Source organism: Bos taurus, chromosome 2 (assembly GCF_002263795.3).
Source record: "Bos taurus isolate L1 Dominette 01449 registration number 42190680 breed Hereford chromosome 2, ARS-UCD2.0, whole genome shotgun sequence".
NCBI lineage: Eukaryota > Metazoa > Chordata > Mammalia > Artiodactyla > Bovidae > Bos > Bos taurus.
Window position 1 is genome coordinate 91,358,227 of NC_037329.1, and position 22,526 is coordinate 91,380,752.

At 34.8% G+C, this 22,526-nt stretch overlaps 1 protein-coding gene across 4 annotated transcripts in view; it reads left to right on the top strand.

Annotated features, from left to right (window-relative positions):
• The window catches only part of NBEAL1 (neurobeachin like 1), a 174,618-nt gene that overhangs the window by 54,266 nt on the left and 97,826 nt on the right, over positions 1-22,526 (top strand). For 2 of the 4 annotated variants that reach the window (XM_024975022.2, NM_001435445.1), the window contains exons 7-12: positions 2,763-2,845; positions 6,832-6,917; positions 9,550-9,856; positions 11,486-11,592; positions 18,344-18,430; positions 21,055-21,138. In XM_024975022.2, the coding sequence (XP_024830790.1) occupies positions 2,763-2,845; positions 6,832-6,917; positions 9,550-9,856; positions 11,486-11,592; positions 18,344-18,430; positions 21,055-21,138 (754 nt within the window). The remainder of the gene's footprint in view (positions 1-2,762; positions 2,846-6,831; positions 6,918-9,549; positions 9,857-11,485; positions 11,593-18,343; positions 18,431-21,054; positions 21,139-22,526) is intronic. The other 2 variants (XM_024975025.2, NM_001103173.1) reach the window with 1 other exon arrangement.

Consider the following 22,526-nt stretch of genomic DNA (forward strand, 5'->3'; position numbering starts at 1 on the left):
TATTGTGTTAATCAAATGAGAATCTTTATTGTTTGCAGTACAGGATCTTTGGATAGGATATATATTCTATTAGTTAATATCATAATTAATAATGTGCAAAATGTAAATAATATTGTGGAAAAGCCTAACTGAAGCTAAATCAGATTTCATCCTTTTAAAATTAATTTTTCTACAACATGACTGATTTTTTATTTTTTTTATAGTTTGACTCAGTTTTTTATTTGAAACTAGTAATATTTGTATTGTTTAAAGACATGCACTAAAAACCCTGGTAAGGTCTTAATTAAACAGGAAGATCCAGTGATGTTCCAAGATGTTATGTTTGTAAATACAGAAGTATGATAATTCCTAAGCCCTCTGGAAAATGGAAATAGGCATAGATTTGGAAAACAGTGCAGTAACAAATGGTGTCTGATATGATTTCTAGTGAATCTCGATATTAGAGCTGAATCTTAGAACTTTTTATTCGATTAGTACTGAGTCCTATCCTGTTTGTCTTATTCTATGGTCAGTTGGCTTTTCTTACTTTACAGTTACAAGGAAAATAATTTCAATAACATAATGGAGTATTGTTCAGATTGTTAAGAAGAAGGCAGCTTAATGTAGTGCTTTATCAGTAATTCATATTTAAATATATGGGATTTCTTTGTAGTTGTCCTCCAAATATTTTCTATTTTGTTGGCTCTAACAGTGTTAAAAGCATGTTCAGGGAATGAGAAAAAAAGTATGTATATATATTTTTCTAATTTTTCAACAAGCCACCAGTTGCTGATGTATCATCATAACAGTAACCTTTGTTCCCTAAACCCCATATCCACCATGCGCATCTAAGATACACTTATTTTGTGTTGAATTAAAATGTTCTTGGTAAAAGCACATGCTGTTTGTGTTGGTCTTACCAAAGTCAGTAGAAATATTTCAGCCATCAAAACTACTGGAATTGTGATTCCAGCCCTCTAGATCAGTATCCTTCATTGTGAAGGAAGCCAGTAGTATGGAGTCTGTGTGTCCAAATAAAATTTCAGAAAGTGCCACAAAATAGCTTGATTTTAGTCGTGCTGTATAAACTACTGCCTTAGGTGTCAACTGGTAAGGTCAGTTTTCATTCCAATCCCAAAGAAAGGCAATGCCAGGTAATGCTCAAACTACCACACAATTGTATTCATCTCACACGCTAGTAAAGTAATGCTCAAAATTCTCCACGCCAGGCTTCAGCAATATGTGAACCGTGAACTTCCAGATGTTCAAGCTGGTTTTAGAAAAGGCAGAGGAACCAGAGATCATATTACCAACATCCGCTGGATCATGGAAAAAGCAAGAGAGTTCCAGGAAAACATCTATTTCTGCTTTATTGACTATGCCAAAGCCTTTGACTGTGTGGATCACAATAAACTGTGGAAAATTCTGAAAGAGATGGAAATACCAGACCACCTGGTCTGCCTTTTGAGAAATTTGTATGCAGGTCAGGAAGCAACAGTTAGAACTGGACATGGAACAACAGACTGGTTCCAAATAGGAAAAGGAGTACATCAAGGCTGTATATTGTCACCCTGTTTATTTAACTTATATGCAGAGCACATCATGAGAAACGCTGGACTGGAAGAAACACAAACTGGAATCAAGATTGCTGGGAGAAATATCAATAACCTCAGATATGCAGATGACACCACCCTTCTGGCAGAAAGTGAAGAGGAACTCAAAAGCCTCTTGATGAAAGTGAAAGTGGAGAGTGAAAAAGTTGGCTTAAAGCTCAACATTCAGAAAATGAAGATCATGGCATCCGGTCCCACCACTTCATGGGAAATAGATGGGGAAACAGTGGAAACAGGGTCAGACTTTATTTTTCTGGGCTCCAAAATCACTACAGATGGTGACTGCAGCCATGAAATTAAAAGACGCTTACTCCTTGGAAGGAAAGTTATGACCAACCTAGATAGCATATTCAAAAGCAGAGACATTACTTTGCCAACAAAGGTTCATCTAGTCAAGGCTATGGTTTTTCCCGTGGTCATGTATGAATGTGAGAGTTGGACTGTGAAGAAGGCTGAGCGCCGAAGAATTGATGGTTTTGAACTGTGGTGTTGGAGAAGACTCTTGAGAGTCCCTCGGACTGCAAGGAGATCCAACCAGTCCATTCTGAAGAAGATCAGCCCTGGGATTTCTTTGGAAGGAATGATGCTAAAGCTGAAACTCCAGTACTTTGGCCACCTCATGCGAAGAGTTGACTTATTGGAAAAGACTCTGATGCTGGGAGGGATTGGGGGCAGGAGGAGAAGGGGACGACAGAGGATTAGAGGGCTGGATGGCATCACTGACTCGATGGACGTGAGTCTCAGTGAACTCCGGGAGTTGGTGATGGACAGGGAGGCCTGGTGTGCTGCGATTCATGGGGTCGCAAAGAGTCGGACACGACTGAGCGACTGATCTGATCTGATCTGATAGACTAAATTCTTTTACAGATTGGAAATTTTAAAAGGCTAGTTCCTTTTTCTATTTCCAGTTGTTATAAGACTTTTAATGTGGCTGCTATGTTTCACCAGTAACTGTTGTAAATTTTTTTGCACAATTCAAAAGAAAAAATCCTTTCAGTAGGTGAGCATTTAAATTATTGGCTAGACTTCCCTTTCAAGCTTATTCCAATTCTGGTGGTGTATTTTTAATATACAAATGAAAAGCAAAGTGTTGTTTATCATTGTTTTTGCAATTGTGCCTTCTCCATTTGCCCATGTTGTAATATGCCATTAACTTCTTTTTAATGGTAGACGAATCTTTAGTACTGTGGAAAAGAGCAGACAGAAATATAAACCAGCTTCTCTCACAGTGGAGTTCGTCCCTTTCTTTTATCGTAAGTAACAGCTCTAATTTCTCTTGCTTTGATTCTGATGTTACTCTGATCATTCCTTATTCTTATTCTGATTCTGACCTTGTTTCAGCTTGTGTATTTATAAGATAAAGATTCTAAGAACCTGTTACTAGAGAAGTTGATTGTTATTTTGCTGTCATTATTCCTCTTGGTTTTATTTAATTTTCTGTTCTCTGAGTGTTTTTCTTTTGAGAAGAGCTGAATATTTTAAAGACAATAGTATATTTTGGAACTTCAGAACTTTTACTGAAAATAATCTTGAGAGAATTGGTTCCTATTTGTATGATCTATATGGACTCTAGTTTTCTTTCTTTAAAAAAATGATTATGCTGTATTTCAAGAATATAGAACATTTTGCAGAATGTAATAGCAACCTCCTGTGTTTCCCACTCAAATTTGTCAGATTTTAACATTTTGCCATTTTACCACATTTTTGTTCACCTTTTCCCCCTCTAAGAAATAAGACAGAAATAGTCCCTTGTAGGGCAATTGATCCTGCCCAAAATGTCTTCCCTCATGGCACAGACAGTAAAGAGTCTGCCTACAATGCAAGAGACCCAGCTTCGATCCCTGGGTTGGGGAGATCCCCTGGAGAAGGAAACGGCAACCCACTCCAGTATTCTTCCTGGAAAATCCCATGGTTGCAGGAGTCTGGTGGGCTTCAGTGCATGGGGTTGCAGACTCAGGCGCAACTGAGCAGATAACACAAAATGTATATAAAGACATTTGGTTCTATGCAGTTGGAAAGAGTCAGACATGACTTAGTGACTAAACAACAGCAAAATGTCCATAAGACATTTGGCTATGCCAAAAGGTCCTTGAAATTTAGTCCTGTCCAAAATGAGCATATTTGGTTCGTGCTGAATAGTTTTGGGTAGGACCAAATATCAAGGAGCTTTTGGCATGGACCAAATATCTTTTGGACATTTTGCACCGGACCAAAGGTCTGCTTATCAATTAGTTCTTTGATTGCTTGGTGAAGATGAATGCAATACTTTGCTTGACCACCAGTAGTGATACTGGTTTTAGCTAGATAAGCAAGCTCATGTGTCCACACCGGGAAAACCAGCATTCCAGGGAAACAGTGTAGGCATTTCTTTTCAGAAGGAGATCTCACAACATTACAAGGGCTTTTCTTGGATTTTCCAAGTCAGGATATGAAACCAAACTGATGGGTGTGTGAGCCGCCCTGCCTTTGAAGTGCAGTATCCCATAGAAGACATTTATACCATTATACCCGTGAATGTAACTTCTAAATCCTAGGAAAGGAAATGCCTAAATTATAATTTACACTGAAATCAGGGAAGCCCAGGGTTATAAGTTCCCATCAGGTTATTTATAGTCATCATAATCTTTCTAGTCCAGATCAAGGGGCATTTTTACCATGAACAGTGTTGCCTGGTAACACGTTTGTCACGCATTGACTATCTACATTTGTCATATTTCCAGTGATTGAATTCTTGGTGCATTTTCTAATAGAGAAGGAAGAAGAGTTTTTCTTACCCTGCATAGAGTGAATATCTTATTTTTCAATACTTTTTCATTTAATATTTTTGCACTCATTGATGATACTTGCAGTTATTTCATTCAGGGTTGCAATATTATCTTCAGATTCCATTCTTATACTTCCATAAGTTGTTATATTCTTTAAAAAGAATTTTCCCTCATCCATTGGAGATAAATTACAATTATTCCTGAAAAGGCTGCATAAAGTACTTAAATCTTTCTCTTTTACTGTTTTCAAAATGAGTTCAAATAATACTTAAGTGGGACAAAGGTTTTATTTCTCCCTTTTTTATGTATCACTGTGGACTCAGTCTTTTATTTACTCAGCATTTTAGAATCAGTTATAGGTTTTTTTTTTAAATACTTATTTTTATTTCTTTGGATGTTCCGGGTCTTAGTTGCAGCACGTGGGATCTTTGACTTTTGTTGCACACCCAGGATCTTAGTTGCACCATGTAAAATCTAGTTTCTGACCCCAGATTTGAACCCTGGGCTACCTGCATTAGGAATGCAGAGTCTTAGTTACAGGACCACCAAGGAAGTCCCTCAGTTGTAGTTTTTGATGGTAAAATTATTCTAAACTTGATCACTGAGAATATTTTCTCCTAGAATGTTTATCTTTTCATTTGAGTCTTTTGAAACATAGAAATTTTAAATCTGAGTGGAATCTAATTTATAAAATTTTTCTGATGATCTGTGGTTTTTGTGTCTTCCCAAAGAAATCTTGCTAATTACCTCAAGGTCATGAAGATTTTCTCTTATGTTTTCTTCTATTAGGTCAGTTACCTGTTTTAAGTCGGTATTTTGTATCTAGCCTAAGGTTTCTCATTATTGTTCCAGCAATATTTGTTGAAGAAACTGTTCTTTTCTTCTTTTGAATTACCTTGGCACATTTGTCAGAAATTGGTTGACAGTAAAACATGGGTTGACTTCTGGCTTCTCCTTTTTGTTCCGTGTGTCTGCCTTTATGCTGTTTCTACACTGTACTGATTATTGTGAGTTGATACCAAGTCTTGAAGTCATTAAAACCTCCAGCTTTATTCTTCTTTCTCAAGGTGTTTCTGCTATTCTGGTTCCTTTGCATTTTAATACATGTTTTAGAATCTGTTTTTCAGTATTGTTACAAAAAAGCTTGCTGGGATTTTGATTGAGATTGTATTGAATCTCTGGGACTATTTGAGGAGAATTGCCACTTTAAGAATATTTAGACTTCCAACTCATGAGTCTGATGTATCTCATCAATTATTTGTATGTTACTTATTTTTTCAGTCAATTTTACATAGTTTTCAGCATGTAGATTGTGCACGTATTTGGTTAATTTATCCCAAAATATCTATCTCAAGTGTAGATGTACAGTCTGTAAAATAAACTATTGCAGATTTTTTAAAAAGCCGTATTTTCATGTCTCTTTCTATCCATGGTAATATTCTTTGCCTTGCCTTGATAATATTTCTTGCCTGTTTTGTCAGTGTCAGTATATTGCTGACACTCCAACAGTCTTATGATTAGAATTTACATAGTGTATCTTTTTTTACACCCTCTCTCTGTGTTTCCTGGCTGAATAGAACTCTGTCATGTGTGTGAAATCTCACAATTTGGTTTACAACCTCTTGTAGGTTTTTGGCTGTCTGGTGGGATTTCATGGTTTAAATTAGGATTGGTACTTGGACTCAAAATGAGCCCTTTGCATATTTCTGGATTGCTTTTTCTGTATAGCTTCCTTCATTTTAGTACTGCTTTATGAATTCCGGTTTCCTAGGCCTCCCCCAACTTGTAATCTGTCTCCTATCTCTGGAAATAGCCATGTTCTTTTAGGGTTCCCCTTTCTGTACATTTGTTCAGAAAATGTCTATAAACCGGAAACTGAGGTGATCCTTGAGTTCACTTTCAATTTCTAGAACCAAAAAAAATCTCTAAAACCTATTTTGCCCAATTTTGTAGTAATTTATAGCAGGAAACCTTGTATAGTGAAATTATTCCAACATAGCTGAGATGTCTTAATGTTTTAAATTTATCAATACCTTTTAACTGAAAATTGTTTCTTTTTGAATGTTTTTTGTGTCTAAAATTGGAAATCATTCTCGTGTTATAATCTTTCTTTGTGTATAGTGATGTATGTGAAAGGATATTTATTACTGGATTGTTAGCAGTATCAAAAGAAAGTGAAAAAGCATAAATGTTTATCAGTAGAGAACTAGTTAAGTAAATTAAGGTATGTCATTGTAGTGGAATGCTCTCTAGTCATAAAAATGAATAAGGCAGATGTATATGTTAAGATTGATGGTTTCTCTTTTTTTTCTATGAAAAATGCATATTAACCTTGCTTTTTAATAAATTTCAGCCTTTCACAAATAATTTTTAATATTTCCATTCAAACATTCCTTAGAAATCAATCAGTTGAAAGAAATCTTATGTGGTTATTTGAGAAATCTTATGTAGTTATTTGTGTATTGTATTCACAGAGTGTTTTCAAGAAAGTGAACATCTCAAGGAGAGTCTTAAGTGTTGCTTATTGCATCTCTTTGGAGCCATAGTAGCTGGTGGGCAGGTGAGGAACATGTTGAAAGTTAATCTGTAAAATGACGGTAAATACTACAAACAGTTTGCCATGGGTTATTTAATGAAGTGTTTGTCTTTTTGCAATTTAATGAACAAATATTTTTCTGAAGTTAAATCTTGTTTAAAACTAATTTACTTAGTTTTATTTATGAATTTCAAAAAAAATTCAAGAAATAATATTAGCATTAACTATAAAAGTACTGCATAAATAGTTAGATTTAACAGTTTTGGGTATATGAAGTTCTTAGCTATATTGACTTTCAGCTTCCAGTTTTTGCTTTAGAATATAGAGGATAGTCATCTCTGATAGTTCACTTGATGAAATCAGACTTTCATTTCCTAGGACATATGAATTTAGTCACTTTTCTGTCTACTTATAATTATTAAGTGCATACATACATGGTTTATATTCATTTTTTCAACCACTCAACTTTTTAAAATTATTTACAGTAAAGAAGTTTGAGTAATGTTTATTTTTTTCAGTTGAATGTCTTAACAGCTGTGGTAAACTCTGAGTCTAACTGCTAGTTGAAAACAGGTTATAGTTCAGAAGGAACATTCTACTTGTTTTATTTAACCACAAATTTAGATCAGAGGTTTCTGACACATTTTGTACCACATACCCTTTGGCAGTCTGATATAGCCTCTTGTCAGAATGTTTTCACATACCTGAAAGAAAATACACACCATCACAAAGGAAACTATACTGAAATGCAGTTACTAAAATATTAATAAAACAAGTCTGTTACATAGTAATGGGCTTCTTTATAACATATCAAATTAAAAAATACAGCAGCAAGTCTAGTGACTAATGTAATTTCGAAGAAGAGATGAGCATAATTGATGTTTAAAGATACTGTAACTGTAATACATGAAAATTATATGATTTCTACTGATGACAAAATCATGGGTATTGCTAATAATACTGTTTGGATTTCCTAGTGGGTCACCTTGCCCTCTCCTCTTCACTCTCGTAGAAGATAAAGAGTCTCCGTTGTGAGAGGAATGGTGACCAGAATCTTATTTTTCACTTTATCTGCTTTTTCACTTTCCTTTATTAGCTAATATCCGTCTTTTGCTTCAGTTCTTCCCCATTTCCATCATTTCTCCACTACTAAGAATTAGTAAGTGTACAGGAACAAAATTGGAAATGGCATTCTTTTTGACTAGTGGAGAAGTTGGTTGGAGCCCATACCCTTTTTGAACAAATCCAGACTTGTTAATGCCTCCGGGTAATTGAACCTTAAGAGACTTCCAGTAATTAAAACTCACATGGAAATCAAATGGATATTTAAAGGCCAGTTTATTATTTTATATACTGAAAATAACTCAAAATCCTATAATTGGATCATAGCTATAATTACAACTATATTGAAATCATAAGACTGTTGAATATAGCCTCAGTACAGGGGTATTTAGATAAATGGAGGATCTAAAAGACATAATAATACCTTTATCATAAGGAGTTGAAGATTTAAAGTCCAATGATTGGTCTCCCTTTCCTCAGCATCTTGCCTAGCTTCCTGCAAGCATATTTATGCTGTTTCATGCTATGTTAAGAGCAAGGGCTCTGGAGCCAGAGTTAATTCTACGTCATTTCTAACTATTTGTATGACCTTGGATAAACTATTTATGTGTGTTTTAGTTTCTTTATTTATAATGTGTAAATAACAACACACAAGGACCAAATGACTCATTGTATATGTAAAGTACTTAACAAAGTGCTTGTGATTATAAGCACGAAGTATATCATGGGTGTATCAGATTTATAACTCCTTAAAAGTGAAAGTGAAAGTCATTCAGTCCTGTCCCAACTCTTTGCCACCCCATGGACTGTAGCCCCCCAGGCTCCTCTGTCCATGGGGATTCTCCAGGCAAGGATACTGGAGTGGGTTGCCATGCCCTATAGCAGTAAGTAGTAAAGTTCTAACAGCTTTAATTAGAAGTTTACCTTTTTCTCTCATTAAAAAGAAAAAAGCAGTAAACAGTCCAGAATGAATTTGGTGGCTTTAGGAGATCTTCGGGGACTTGGGTTCCTTTTTAATGTCAATATGTTATCCTTACTGTGATGTCTTATGCTACAAAATAGCTTCTGGAGTTCTGGCCATCGTGTCTGCGCTTTGGACACAAAGATAGGGGGTTAGTGAAGAAGGAGACAAATGGCAGGTGCCAATTACCTTTGAAGGAGATATTGAAAAGCTGACAGCATCTCATTTGCAAAACTCCATCAGATAGCTGCACAGTTGCAAAAGGTGAAAAGGCCAAGAGCCAAGGATCCTTCCCTCTTTTATTTGTAAAGTGATATCCTCTTCCTGGTCTACTGGCATGTATTCGTGACCAAGGACTACCCCTAGCTACAAGGGAGGGTGATGAGGAAGTTTTCTATATGAGCAGATTACTCTCTGAATAAAATTAGAATTCTATTAGTAGTGAAGAAAAGACTTAATATGTGTAATACACCAGCAGTGTCTGTCAGAGTATCCATGTAAAAAATTTGTAATGTTGGTTTTTAAAGAAAAAACTGTCTGCAGATTTATTAAAGTCTCTTTGTTTTTGCAAATGTATAGCACTTCAGTTAGGTTTGGATTTCACTTTTTTTTTTTTTGTCTCTCATGTTTCAGAAGAATGCTTTGCAAGCAATTTCTCCAGCCACCATGGAAGTTCTTATGAGAGTTTTGGCTGACTGTGATTCTTGGGAGGATGGAAATCCTGAAGAAGTGGGTAGGAAGGTAGAACTTACTCTGAAGTGCCTTACAGAAGTAGTGCATATCCTTCTCACTAGTAGCTCCGATCAGCGTCAGGTGGAAACCAGCACTATTCTGGAGAACTATTTTAAATTGCTAAATTCAGATCATTCAGCTTTACCTAATCAAAGGAGGTCCAGACAGTGGGAAAACCGGTTCATAGCTCTTCAGATCAAAATGCTGAGTGAGTATTAGATGAAGTTTATTCTGTTTGGTTTTCTTTGAATCTACTTGTTTTACATTTATATTCTCCATTTTCATTTAGAATTCACGACCATTGTATAGAAAATAGTGAATGTTTAATTCAGACTTTGTGTGACTGTTTATAGATTTTGACTTTAAAATAATGTGCAATTGATTTGTCTTTCACGTATTTGCTTTAGCAGTGACAAAATTGAGCCGTTATATTCTCTTTTGAAAGTTGTAATCCTCTCAAAGCATCAGTGTTAAAAAAAAAAGAAAATCAACTGTGATTTTGAAATTTTAGAAGTAAATTTTCAGGAAGTGCCATTTGTAAATTTCTAACCTACAGCAAAGGGTCTTATGTAATCAGTTTTGTATGAGCTTCTCTAAGATCTCTATGGCCATTGCTTCAGCATGGCCCTCCTCTTGAGAGTTTCTGGTTTCTTGTTTTGTTTTGATTCCTCAGATCCTCTGTGTGTGTGTCTTGCTTTTCTTTCTCTTTCTTTGTGTTGGTTGTTCTGTGTCCCTCTGTGCTTCTCTCTCCCCCTCCATTGCTTCCTCACCCAATTTCTTTCCCTCTCCTTCTCTCTGCTCCCTGCAGACTCCTTAACCAATATATGTGGTTTCTTTTTGTATTCTTATTAGATGAATAGGTATACTAATATTATTAACTGAGAGTTCTTTTTTATGGAAATAAAATATTTTCATTATAGCTAAACTAGAAAATTCAGAGAAGTTAAAAGGAAAAGGTTTTTATATGCTGCCATCTGACGTAACCAACACTAATGGTTTGTTGTATAACTCTAGAGACTTTAAAAATTGTGTGGGTATGTGTGGTGTCCAATTTAAAAAATACTGGACATCAAAATCTTAGTGAAACTTAATGATTCATTACAACAGTGTTTTGTATATAGATTCACCTTATATAGTTTGTATTCTATGTTATAAAATATAGTGTTTTAAAATTATAAATTTGAAGTTTATAAGGAAATTTGAGTCTCTATTGAATGGACTTCTTTTTTGTTACGAACTTTCATATTACTTATGTCAAATTCCCCTTGATTTCCAAGTGAGGACATTGTTTTTGGTAGGAAATAGGACCAAAGCATCATCACAAATAGATTAATTACCTAACTCTCATTTTCATGATGGCTATATGTTAATTTTATGCTGTATAAATGAAACTGTGTTGCCAAATATAATCAGGTGTTACTTATTCATAGCAAGTTGGGAACCACAGTTTGTTACACTTAAATTAATGGAAGAACACCTAAGTAAATCTCTGAAAAATATTTATAACTCATATATGCAAAAATAAATACTTTTTATAATAAAGTATAAAAATGTTCACTTTTCTTATGAAGAAATAAGTGCGTGAGTGAGAGTGAAAGTCGCTCAGTCGTGTCCTACTCTTTGCAATTCTCTAGGCCAGAATACTGGAGTCAGTAGCCTTTCCCTTCTCTAGAGAAGTACAGGATTTGTTTTCTACTCCACCTCCTTATTATTTCCTATTAATTTACATCTATTTGTCAGCTGAAATGCCTAAGTTAAATATACAGCTAGAGTGAATGTTTCTGTGATCCCAAATATTCCACTTTATTAATGGACGATTTTGTTTTTATTTTCCTAGATACCATCACAGCCATGTTAGACTGCACAGATAGACCTGTTCTTCAGGCTATTTTTCTTAACAGTAACTGCTTTGAACATCTCATACGACTGCTACAGAACTGCAAGGTATTTTTCTGTTATTACTATTATTATTGTCTTTAATTTTAAGCTATTATTTTATGTTTTGATTTTATCTCGAACATATTATAACCATAGCTAAATTTGTGGTAAATACACATAACATAAAATTTACCATCTTAATCATTTTTTAAGTATATCATTCAGTGGTATTAAATACATTCTCATTGATGTTGCAACCATTACCACCATCCATTCCCCATAACTTTTCATCTTGTAAAACTGAAATTCTGTATCCATTAAACAATTTCACATTCTCCTGTCCTTTCAGCCCCTGGCAACTACTACAGTTTCTGTCTCTATAATTTTAACTACTCTTAAGTACCTCATATAGGTGGAATTATGCAGTGTTTGATTTTTATAACTGGCTTATTTCATTCAGCATAATACCTCAAGATTCATCCATGTTGTAGCATATTGCAGAATTTCCTTTCCTTTTAAGACTGAAGAGTAACTCATTGTATGGATATATATATATATATATATGCCACATTTTATTTATTCAGTCATCTGTTGATGGACTCTTGAGTTGATCTTACCTTTTGGCTATCATGGATAATGTTGCTGTGAACATGAGTATTACAAATATCTCTTCCAGACCCTACTTTAAATTCTTTTCGGCATATGTTCAGAGTGGACTTGCTAGATCACATAGTAATGAAACTTTTGATTTGTTGAGGTGCCTTACTGTTTTCCATAGTGGCAGCACTGTTTTATGTTCCTGTCAACAATGTACAAGAATCCAGTTTCTCCCATATTCTCATCAACATTTGTTTTCTCCTTCCTCCTCCTCATTCTCCTCCTTTTCTTCTTCTTCCTCTTCTTCCTCTCTCTTATTTTTGATAATAGCTGTCCTAATGGGTGTGAGGTGGTATCATCTCATTGTAGTCTGATTTGCTTTTCTCTAATGATTAGTGATACTGAGCATCTTTTCATGTGCTTATTGGCCATTTATATTGTCTTTAGAAAAATGTGAGGTTCTTGGTGCATTTCTAAATTTTCTTTTTAGCTTTTTTGTTGTTAAGTTTTAAAATCTTTTTTTTGTTACACGTTATTAAAATTTGGTATGAGCATTTGATAAGCATAGGTTTTTATACTTTTGTTTCATTTAAGTTTATTTCATTAGCATTTTCCAGAGAAGGCAATGGCACCCCACTCCAGTACTCTTACCTGGAGAATCTCATGGACAGAGGAGCCTGGTAGGCTACAGTCCATGGGGTCACAAAGAGTCGGACACGACTGAAGCGACTTAGCAGCAGTAGCAGCAGCAGCATTAGCATTTTCATTTGTTATGATTTTAATATTTATATATTATTATATTAAGTGAATATATGACTTACTTAAATATTCCCTATTAGTTAAGTATAGTATTAGTTAAGTATATAGATATTTAACTTGTTTCCAGTTTTGTTTGCTATTACATAATTCTTTAAAATTTCATGGGACAGAATTCTATTTCTAGTACACTATTAGATCAAAGAGCATACATTTTTTAAAGCAGGGAGCACTGTATGGAAAAAACTTATAAGTGGAAAATGTAGAAAAATAGAAAAACAAGAATACTATTAGGGTTCTTGATGTATACCTCCAATTTGCTTATTTTTAAAAGTTTTTACTGATTTACACTTGTAGCAGATTTGCATATGAGTACATAATAACTGATATCTCTGATTATTATATATTTGCATAAATATCAAGATGCCACCAAAAACCTTTTAGAGAGCTTCGTGAAAACCCTTTGAAAATAAAACTACTTCATAGAGCTTTTACTTTCTATTTGAGGTATTCCTTTCATGAATTCCCTGTTGAAAAATACTAGGGGTTCATTCTGATTTTGTGAGAATATTCCAGAATAAAAATTTTAACGTCAGCTCCTTGAATTTTTCCACACAGTTAGGAGAGTATCTTTGAAAGCATTATGTCACTATGTTGCTTAACTTACAGTAAAACTATGAAGAATAGCATAAAATAGTAAACAATATATTGATAAAATAAGTCAGAATGAATACTTACGAAGTCAACACAAGTACCAAATTACCACTGAAGCGTCAAGATTTCTCTGTCCACCTTTTAAAAATCATTCTTGGAGAAGAAATCCAAGGGAGGTGAAAGCAACATAAGAGAAATATTTGTAAAACCTTCTCTGTGTTGTAAAAATGCAGTGTGGCTTTATGAATTATAATGATAACTTCAGTGATAGACAAGATCTCACATGTGTAGAGAAACTGTTAATCACATACTACAGAAGGATGAATCACTAGGATAAAATAATTTCTACTAAAATTTTTGGTATGCATTTATACAGTATGTGAAACTAAGATATAATTTTTAAAAATCTCTGTCATATGGTCAGCAGTACCTTTTTTTTAAGAATACAAAACTGTTTGTTTGACATAGCTGTCATGACAACAAGCTAATATTTACTCTTTCTACCATGTTAGAAGTCAAGGTTTCTTATAATTTAGATCTTGAAACTTGCTGATGGTCATAATGTTTTAAAATTTAATTATTTGATGGTCTTTCCTGGTGGCTCAGTGATAAAGAACCCTCTTGCAAGTGCAGGAAACACTGGTTTGATCCTTGATCCACATGCCGTGAAGCAGCTAAGGCCATTTGCTACACTCTTGGGCCTGTGAGTTGCAATTATCGAAGTCCACAGGCCCTAGAGTCCATGCTCCCTAGAGTCCGTGCTCCATAACAGGAGAAGCCACTGCAGTGAAAAACCCACACATTGCAACAATAGAGTAGCCTCTGCTCTCCACAAATAGAGAAAAAGCCTGTGCAGCAATGAAGACCCAGCACAGCCAAAATAAAAAATAAGTAAATAAATAAAATTTAATTATTTTATGCCGTTTGGGCTTCCCTGATAGTTCAGTTGGTAAAGAATCTGCCTGCAGTGCAGGAGACCCTGGTTCTATTCCTGGGTCGGGAAGATCCCCTGGAGAAAGGATAGGCTCAGTTCAGTTCAGTTCAGTTCAGTCGCTCAGTCGTGTCTGACTTTTTTGCAACCCCATGGACTGCAGCATGCCAGGCTTCCCTGTCCATCACCAACTCCTGGAGTGTGCTCAAATTTTGGGTACCCATTCCAGTATTCTTAGGCTTTTCTTATGGCTCAGCTCGTAAAGAATCCACCTGCAATGTGGGAGACCTGGGTTCAATCCCTGGGTTGGGAAGATCCCCTGGAGAAGGGAAAGGCTACCCACTCCAGTATTCTGGCCTGGAGAATTCCATGGACTGTATAGTCCATGGGGTTACAAAGAGTCGGACACGACTGACTGACTTTCACTTTCACTTTGATGCTATTTATCACACATTTTGCTTTTGAGAAGAAACCCATTTTGGAGAGGAAAGCTAGGTTTTGGGACCTGAGCCTTTTGTCCTGGCAGTATTCTGTATTTGTGGAATATTCTAGTCAGAATCCCTGTAAATTCCTCACTAAACATTAGAGTTATTAAGTTTTTTAAAAAATTTTGTAAAAAGTAAATGGCTCATAGCTTCATTGAGTTAACCAAGCCCCTTCACCATGATAAAGCTATAATCCATGATGTATTGGGATATAGTCAATTGACAGTGTTGTGATAGTTTAAGGTGAAGAGCAAAAGGACTCAGCCATACATATACACGTATCCATTCTCCCCTAAATTCCTCTCCCATTCAGGCTGCCTCGTAACATTGAGCAAGGTTCAGTGTGCTCTACAGTAGGTCCTTGTTGGTTATCCATTTTAAATATAGCAGGGTATACATGTCTATCCCCAAAGGACTCATTAAGTTTTAAAAACAAAGGAGAACCTTGGAAATAAACTGTCCCAACTCTCTTATTATACAAATAAGGAAATATGTCCTAAGAGATTAACTGACCAGTCCAGGGTTAATGCTAATATATGATGGAGGTAGGATTTCTTACACAGGTATTCTGACCCTAAGCTCATTGTTATATGTGGTTTTTTAACTGTATTATTTGTACTTAAAGCCACTGTTTAGTCAGTAGCAGAATGTTTTCTGTGTATTAGGTATAAGAGAATTACAGGTTTTGTTCACTGTATATACAAACATTTGGTGGAGATAGGTGATATGATTTATGAATGTATAAAAATGTTTGACATATTGTGAAAACTTAAGTTCCTAAATGTATAATAGGATGCTACAGATGTCTGATTGATTTCTGTTAAAAATTTTTTTTAAAAATAAGGAATGAATCATTTATTCTTTTATATAATAATACAGAATCAAGACAGTTGTCATTTAAATATTCATACCCATTTGAAGCATTGCCAACTAAAGTTTAAAGTATCATAAACAATTCATGAATTACATGGAAATCTTTAGGCTTTCTGCTGCAGTTTCTATGCTTTCTTTTTGCTCTTCTTGCGTGACATTCACCAACCAGTTTAAATACGCATTAATTTCCTTGAATATTTGTGTAAAAACTTTTGAGTTTCATCATACTATAGCATATTTTAAATATAGTTCCAAGGAATCATATATTTACTCTTGCCTGGAAAATCCCATGGACGGAGGAGCCTGGTGCGCTGCAGTCCATGGGGTCGCTAAGAGTCGGACACAACTGAGCGACTTCACTTTCACTTTTCACTTTCATGCATTGGAGAAGGAAATGGCAACCCACTCCAGGGTTCTTGCCTGGAGAATCCCAGGGATGGGAAGCCTGGTGGGCTGCCGTCTATGGGTCGCACAGAGTTGGACACAACTGAAGCGACTTAGCAGCAGCAGCAGCAGCATGATGAACTTTAAATATTTAAGCATTATTTTGTTTTACTATATTAAATTTTGAAAGGGGAGATATGCTTTGAGTTAATGAAAAATTTTTTAAAGCTGTCCAAAAATATTTAAATTAATGTGAAGAAAATAACGGCAAATTTTTAGCAGCAAAGAGGATTCAAAACCACTATGTTGACTTCAGTACTTCGCTGCTGCTGCTGCTAAGTCACTTCAGTTGTGTCCGACTCTGTGTGACCCCATAGACAGCAGCCCACCAGGCTCCCCGTCCCTGGGATTCTCCAGGCAAGAACACTGGAGTGGGTTGCCATTTCCTTCTCCATCAGTACTTTGCTAGTTGAAATCATTTTTTTAAAATATACATATGTATATAAAGTTTCATTTGAGGACTTAAAATTCTGGAAAGCTTTTGATGTGGCCTTGCTCATCTAATTTGTTTTCTTTACTTTTTTCTCTTTCTTCTTTATATCTACTCTTTAAAATCAACTACCATAGAAATTCATCATCATGACAGTCTTAGTAGAAAATGAGAATTTAGGAGAGGAACAACAAAAGAATACCTTATGGAAAAGAGTGTTAGGAATGAATAGACAGAATGGTAAAGTTGAAAGCCTGACTTTGGGAAGCACACCTCTGGACACACATTGCCATAGTGACTTTTGACATTGAACAAGTTTCTTTTTATTTTTAAAATATAGATTTTTATTTACTTTGTAGAAAAATACAGTGTGGAGGTTTCAGAGGAAAAAGAAATATAAAAATATATTTTAAATATTTTTTACAATGCATATATATGTGCATAATATTTAAATTACTACAAAATATAATAACAATATTTATGTGTATATTTTTAATGTAGATGTATTTTCCTTTACAAAATTGGAATACTACTGAGTGTTATTTTATTCTGCTTTTAAATATTTTATATCATGAGTCTTTCCATAGTCCATCATGTATTTTTTGAAAGATTACTTTTAATGACTGTAAATATTTCAACCCAGCAGTTCTCAAATCATGAGATCCCCAGGATCATTTTAGGGAGTCTTCGAAGTCTGATCTTAACCAAGTTTCTTTTTGAGGCTAATTTTCTTATTGAACTTTAACCAAAACAACATTATAAATGTCTGAATGCAGAAGCAAATAGGAGAGCTCATTTGTTTTCTCTTAAGCCAGACATTTAAAAAATGTGCAAAAAAATGTAAAAGCAGTGCCATCCTTATCAAAGCATATTTTGGAAAACAGTTATTTTTCATAAATATGTAATTTATAGATACTCCTAATCCCTGTTTCTAGTATACAAGATAGTATAAATTATGCTCAACTCTTGATAATTTGGGAGAGTACTACTGTAAATTTTTAAAAATTTATTTTTAATTGGAAGATAATTGCTTTTAGTGTTGTGTTGGTTTCTGCCATACATCAACATGAATCAACCCTGAGTTTTGAGAATATTGCTATAAAATTTTAAACAAAAATATGTGGTCATATAAATTTGGGAAATGCTACACACTGACCTCCCTTGTCAAAGTACATATTAGCATATTTGAGACTCTAAGAAGTATTGCTAGAAAGACCCCTTTTTTAAAGTTAAATAGTAATTCACAAGCATGCATGGCTACAGAACCATTACTACACATTATTTACTACAGTATCTTTAGTCTGTCTCAGTAGCAGTTTCCTTCTTTTCTGAGTCATTCTCTGCTGATTCTTGAAGAATTCAAGAACATTAACTAAGTATTCCTAATAATTATTTAATTATTGCTGTTGTTTCTTACTTTAGTAACTTTGAGTTTCAGAGAGGAATCAATAATAATTAATTATGTAGCATATGTTAGTTGGTCATTGAAAAAATGGATAGTTGATTGTCATTTTAAAGTGGTATATTTCATGAGTGGCTTCCTGGATTTATTTTCAAGAGACATGGCAATCCATTTAAGCTTCGCTTCTACTTATAGGTAACAATTTAATTTTCTTTCTCCATTATTCTTATCTCTGTTTTTAACAGCTATTTTTAAATGCTAACAGTAAGGTGGCAGACAAGAACGAGAAAGACCTTGCCAACAAATTACTGACAGAAATGAATGAGGACCAGGTATCTACAAAGCCTGCATCTTGTATCAGCTGAAGACCAAAATCAGTCAATGGGAGCACCTGTTCCTGTACTTTTCTTCTTATGTTTTAAAGTACACAAACCTTATCTATTTCTAATCTTGAGTAATTATTTTTTGAAAATTATTTTAGAAATTAAAAATTGCTTCTATCTAAAAGATAAATATATTGAGATCTTGCTGAGGGATATGAACAGTCAACAGTATCCCATGCATGTATGTGTATTTTCTTTTCATTTTGAGACATAAAGTACAGGAATGGGATCCCAGTTTCAATGCTGTCCACCTGGTGATGACTCCGTATTTTGGGGGCTTCATTTTCTAAGCATTGTGGTGTATTGGGATCTAGGGCTTTGTTCGTGAATATGTTTGATCAATTTTAATATCTTGATTCTTTGCCTCTTGTTGATAAATAATGATTATAATTCAATGGACAACCCAAATCTTGGAGGAAGGGAAGAAGATGCCCAACTCTTTGAGTCATAATTTAGCATATTTTTCTTTTCTAAAAATTCAGCTCTATATAGGTATTAGACAGAAATATAAAATTCATCTCGGTTTTAATTATGCATTATGTAATGTAGTTTGGAAAAATCTACCTATAAAAATTGCTTTCTTGTCTTTCCTAGAATGTCTGAGAGAGCTTACATACCCGATGTCTTTTATTAACATTATCTTAATGACCAGATGTATACACAGATCTACGGTATAAAAAGAGCCATGATAATCTATTATTTTTTCTTCTGGATGTGAAATATCAATTACAGTCTGCTCTTCTGTATTTCTCTAACAGTTATAGTTATCTTTTTTAGAGGTTTACAATTAGTATTCCTGATTAAGGCACTGTGTGCCTAGTTCTCTTCTATAGAGTCTAGAAAAAATCTTAGTTGTATGAAATTCTTTGTGCTAGTAGTTTTCACACTTAGTTGTATGCAGAATGTTTAATGACTATGATATTTATTATACCTGTTACATGTTTATTTTATATAATAGTGTTTAATAAACAAACAACATCCACAAAAGTCAAAATACCAGCTTTAAATAGCTTGCCTGAAAGTGGTAGAGGTTAGCTTACAGTGACAAAGATCTAATCCTTGCCCTTTTACTCACATCATTTTTAGTGGGAGGAAAAGAGGGGAATTCTATTTGTGGGATAATGAGTTTCCAGTCATAGTAATATGTTACCCAAAAGTAGATTTTGTGGACTGGTAATTTTTACAACTTTCTAGTCCTCAAACTTGGAGAAGGCAATGGCACCCCACTCCAGTACTCTTGCCTGGAAAATCCCATGGGCGGAGGAGCCTGGTAGGCTGCAGTCCATGGGGTCGCTAAGAGTCGGACATGACTGAGCGACTTCACTTTCACTTTTCACTTTCATGCATTGGAGAAGGAAATGGCAACCTACTCCAGTGTTCTTGCCTGGAGAATCCCAGGGACGGGGGAGCCTGGTAGGCTGCCATCTATGGGGATCGCACAGAGTTGGACACGACTGAAGTGACTTAGCAGCAGCAGCAGCAGTCCTCAAACTATGCTTTGGTGGTCAACTAAGTGCAATGGTTAACATTCATATTCAGTTTTTTTTTTATATCATTGATATTCTATTTTGGTTTTGTTTTCATTTTGCTCTGAATGCACTACCCTGAAATTTAATACATCTCTTCTTATAGAGGCTTCCCTGATAGCTTAGTTGGTAAAGAATCCATCTGCAATGCAGGAGACCATGGTTCGATTACTGGGTCGGGAAGATCCCCTGGAGAAAGGATAGTCTACCCACTCCAGTATTCTTGGGCTTCCCTTGTGGCTCAGCTTGTAAAGAATCCGCCTGCAGTGCTGGAGGCCTGGATTCGATCCCTGGGTTGGGAACATCCCCTGGAGAAGGGAAAGGCTATCCACTCCAGTATTCTGGCCTGGAGAATTCCATGGATTGCATAGTCCATGGGGTTGCAAAGAGTCAGATGTGATTGAGTGACTTTCACTTTCTTCTTTTTGATGAAGCTTAAACAGACAAAATGGAGATGGTATTTATTTATTTTTCCTTACAGCTTTTGGCATTAAAGATTGCCATCTAAAAACATGACAGTGCTTATAGACACACACTTCATTTTCTGTTCTGCCTCAAATTCTGTATTTTATGTACAAATAGATGTACATTGTTGTTTGCAAATGTGATTGATAGATTGGTATAGGCGTATACCAATTCATTTATAAGACTGTTTTATACACCTTATTATATATGCTAATGAAATTTTAACCTAGGAAGTTTCAAGGAAAATTAAGACATATCATGATAGCCTTCCCTCCCTTCCTTTTGAGATTGTCCATTACTTTTAAACAGCATGTATGAAGCTTGGTTTTTTTTTTCCCTTCCCAAAGCATTTTAATGTAATGAGTGAATGTAGCCTTATTCTCTTTGACACATGGCTTATTTTCTGTCAAGTATGTAACTCGTCTTACAGGTTTTGCTGTTTCAGAAATCCATTTCATTGGAAGAGGAATGTATTGCATGTTAAATAATTATTTTTTTTCAGGTTTTCAGAGAAAAGGTTTCCTAACAATATAAATCTTGAATACATTTGTTAATTTCTTTCTTTTTTTCCTTTTTTGGTAGGTGTTTCAGGGACAGTTGGACTATTTGGCTGTATCAGCTATTCAGGCTTTGACAGCAGTAATGAACAAATCTCCAGCTGCTAAGGTAAAACATAAGTCCTCAAGCTCTAAAAGGTTGTCTTAGATATACCAGTTTTCACTATGTAATTCCCAAAGTAATATATGAAGTATATAATACATATATTTTCACATATAAAATGAAATAGTTCACACAATATCTCATTTTTGCATAAGAATCACTTTGCTGATAATTTAAAAGGCAGATACCTATGGGCAGTGCTTTTATTCACTGAGGACTGACTGCAAGCTCTGGAGCTTTACAGCATCAGTCAGTGATTGGGAAGAGAGCAGTGGGGTTAAAATGTTGAAAGCATCATTTTAATTGATTATTTGATTAATGCCTTTACAGACTTAAAATTTATATTCTAATTTTTGTTTATTAATAAAGTAATCACCCTTTGACTATTTGGTCAGTTTATGACTGCCTACAGTTTGAACACTTTTCATATGTGAATAGACCTATCAATTTGGGACTTGATTTTCCAGATGGCCTTGGAAATTCTGCTTCTTTGTTTGTAGTCACTGATCCTCAGAATTTTCTTTCCTTTTTCATTCACTACCACTGACTCTGCCCTGCAGCCCACTTACGCTGATTTTGTGCTAGTAGTTTTCCCACTGAGTACTTTTAAGGATTAGTGGCATCTTCTATGTAAAATGGTAAGCAGAGTGCCAGGCACATGGTAAGTGCTTAATAAGTATAAATGTCTGTTTTTATTTTCACCATTTTACTTTCTTTTCTGCCACCTCTTATATATTTCATTCTTCTTAGAATCAGAAATGAATGATCCCTTGTTCCCTAAGCCATGCTTTGAGTCATATTTCTTACATTCCATTGGTTTTTGTTTGAAGACTAACTTTGTCCTGTAAGTGTTACTATAAATAACTCATGGTTAAATTACTACTGAATAGGTTTTGGCAACTATTAAGGCTGGCATGGGAATCTAATCTCCATTTATAATAGTTACTTAAGGGAAGAATTATTTTTAAGTTCTAAGTAATTGGTTTATGAGTATAATGGATTGCCTATACTGTATTATAAAATTTAAATCTGAAATGATGTCAAAGTCTTTTTTAAATATAATTTTTAAAACTATGTTATGCATTTCATGGTTTAAAATTGAAAGATTATTTTTTAAAATGCCTTTGGCAAAGAGATTTTCCTCCTGTCTTTGGCCCACAGTCAATGAATTCTCCTTTCTAGAGACTACTAACCAGTCATGCTTGTTTTGTTGAAATCTTTTGATTTTATGAAAAGTGTATATATTTTTGCCTAACTTACTGAACCAATTTATTATTGATAGGTTTTTTGGTTGTCTTTACATTTTACTTTATGACTTTCGGTGCCCACTAATTCAAAAATGCATGTGATTTAGAGCTTATTAAATTGAACTTCGTGCTCCAGATATTTCAGAC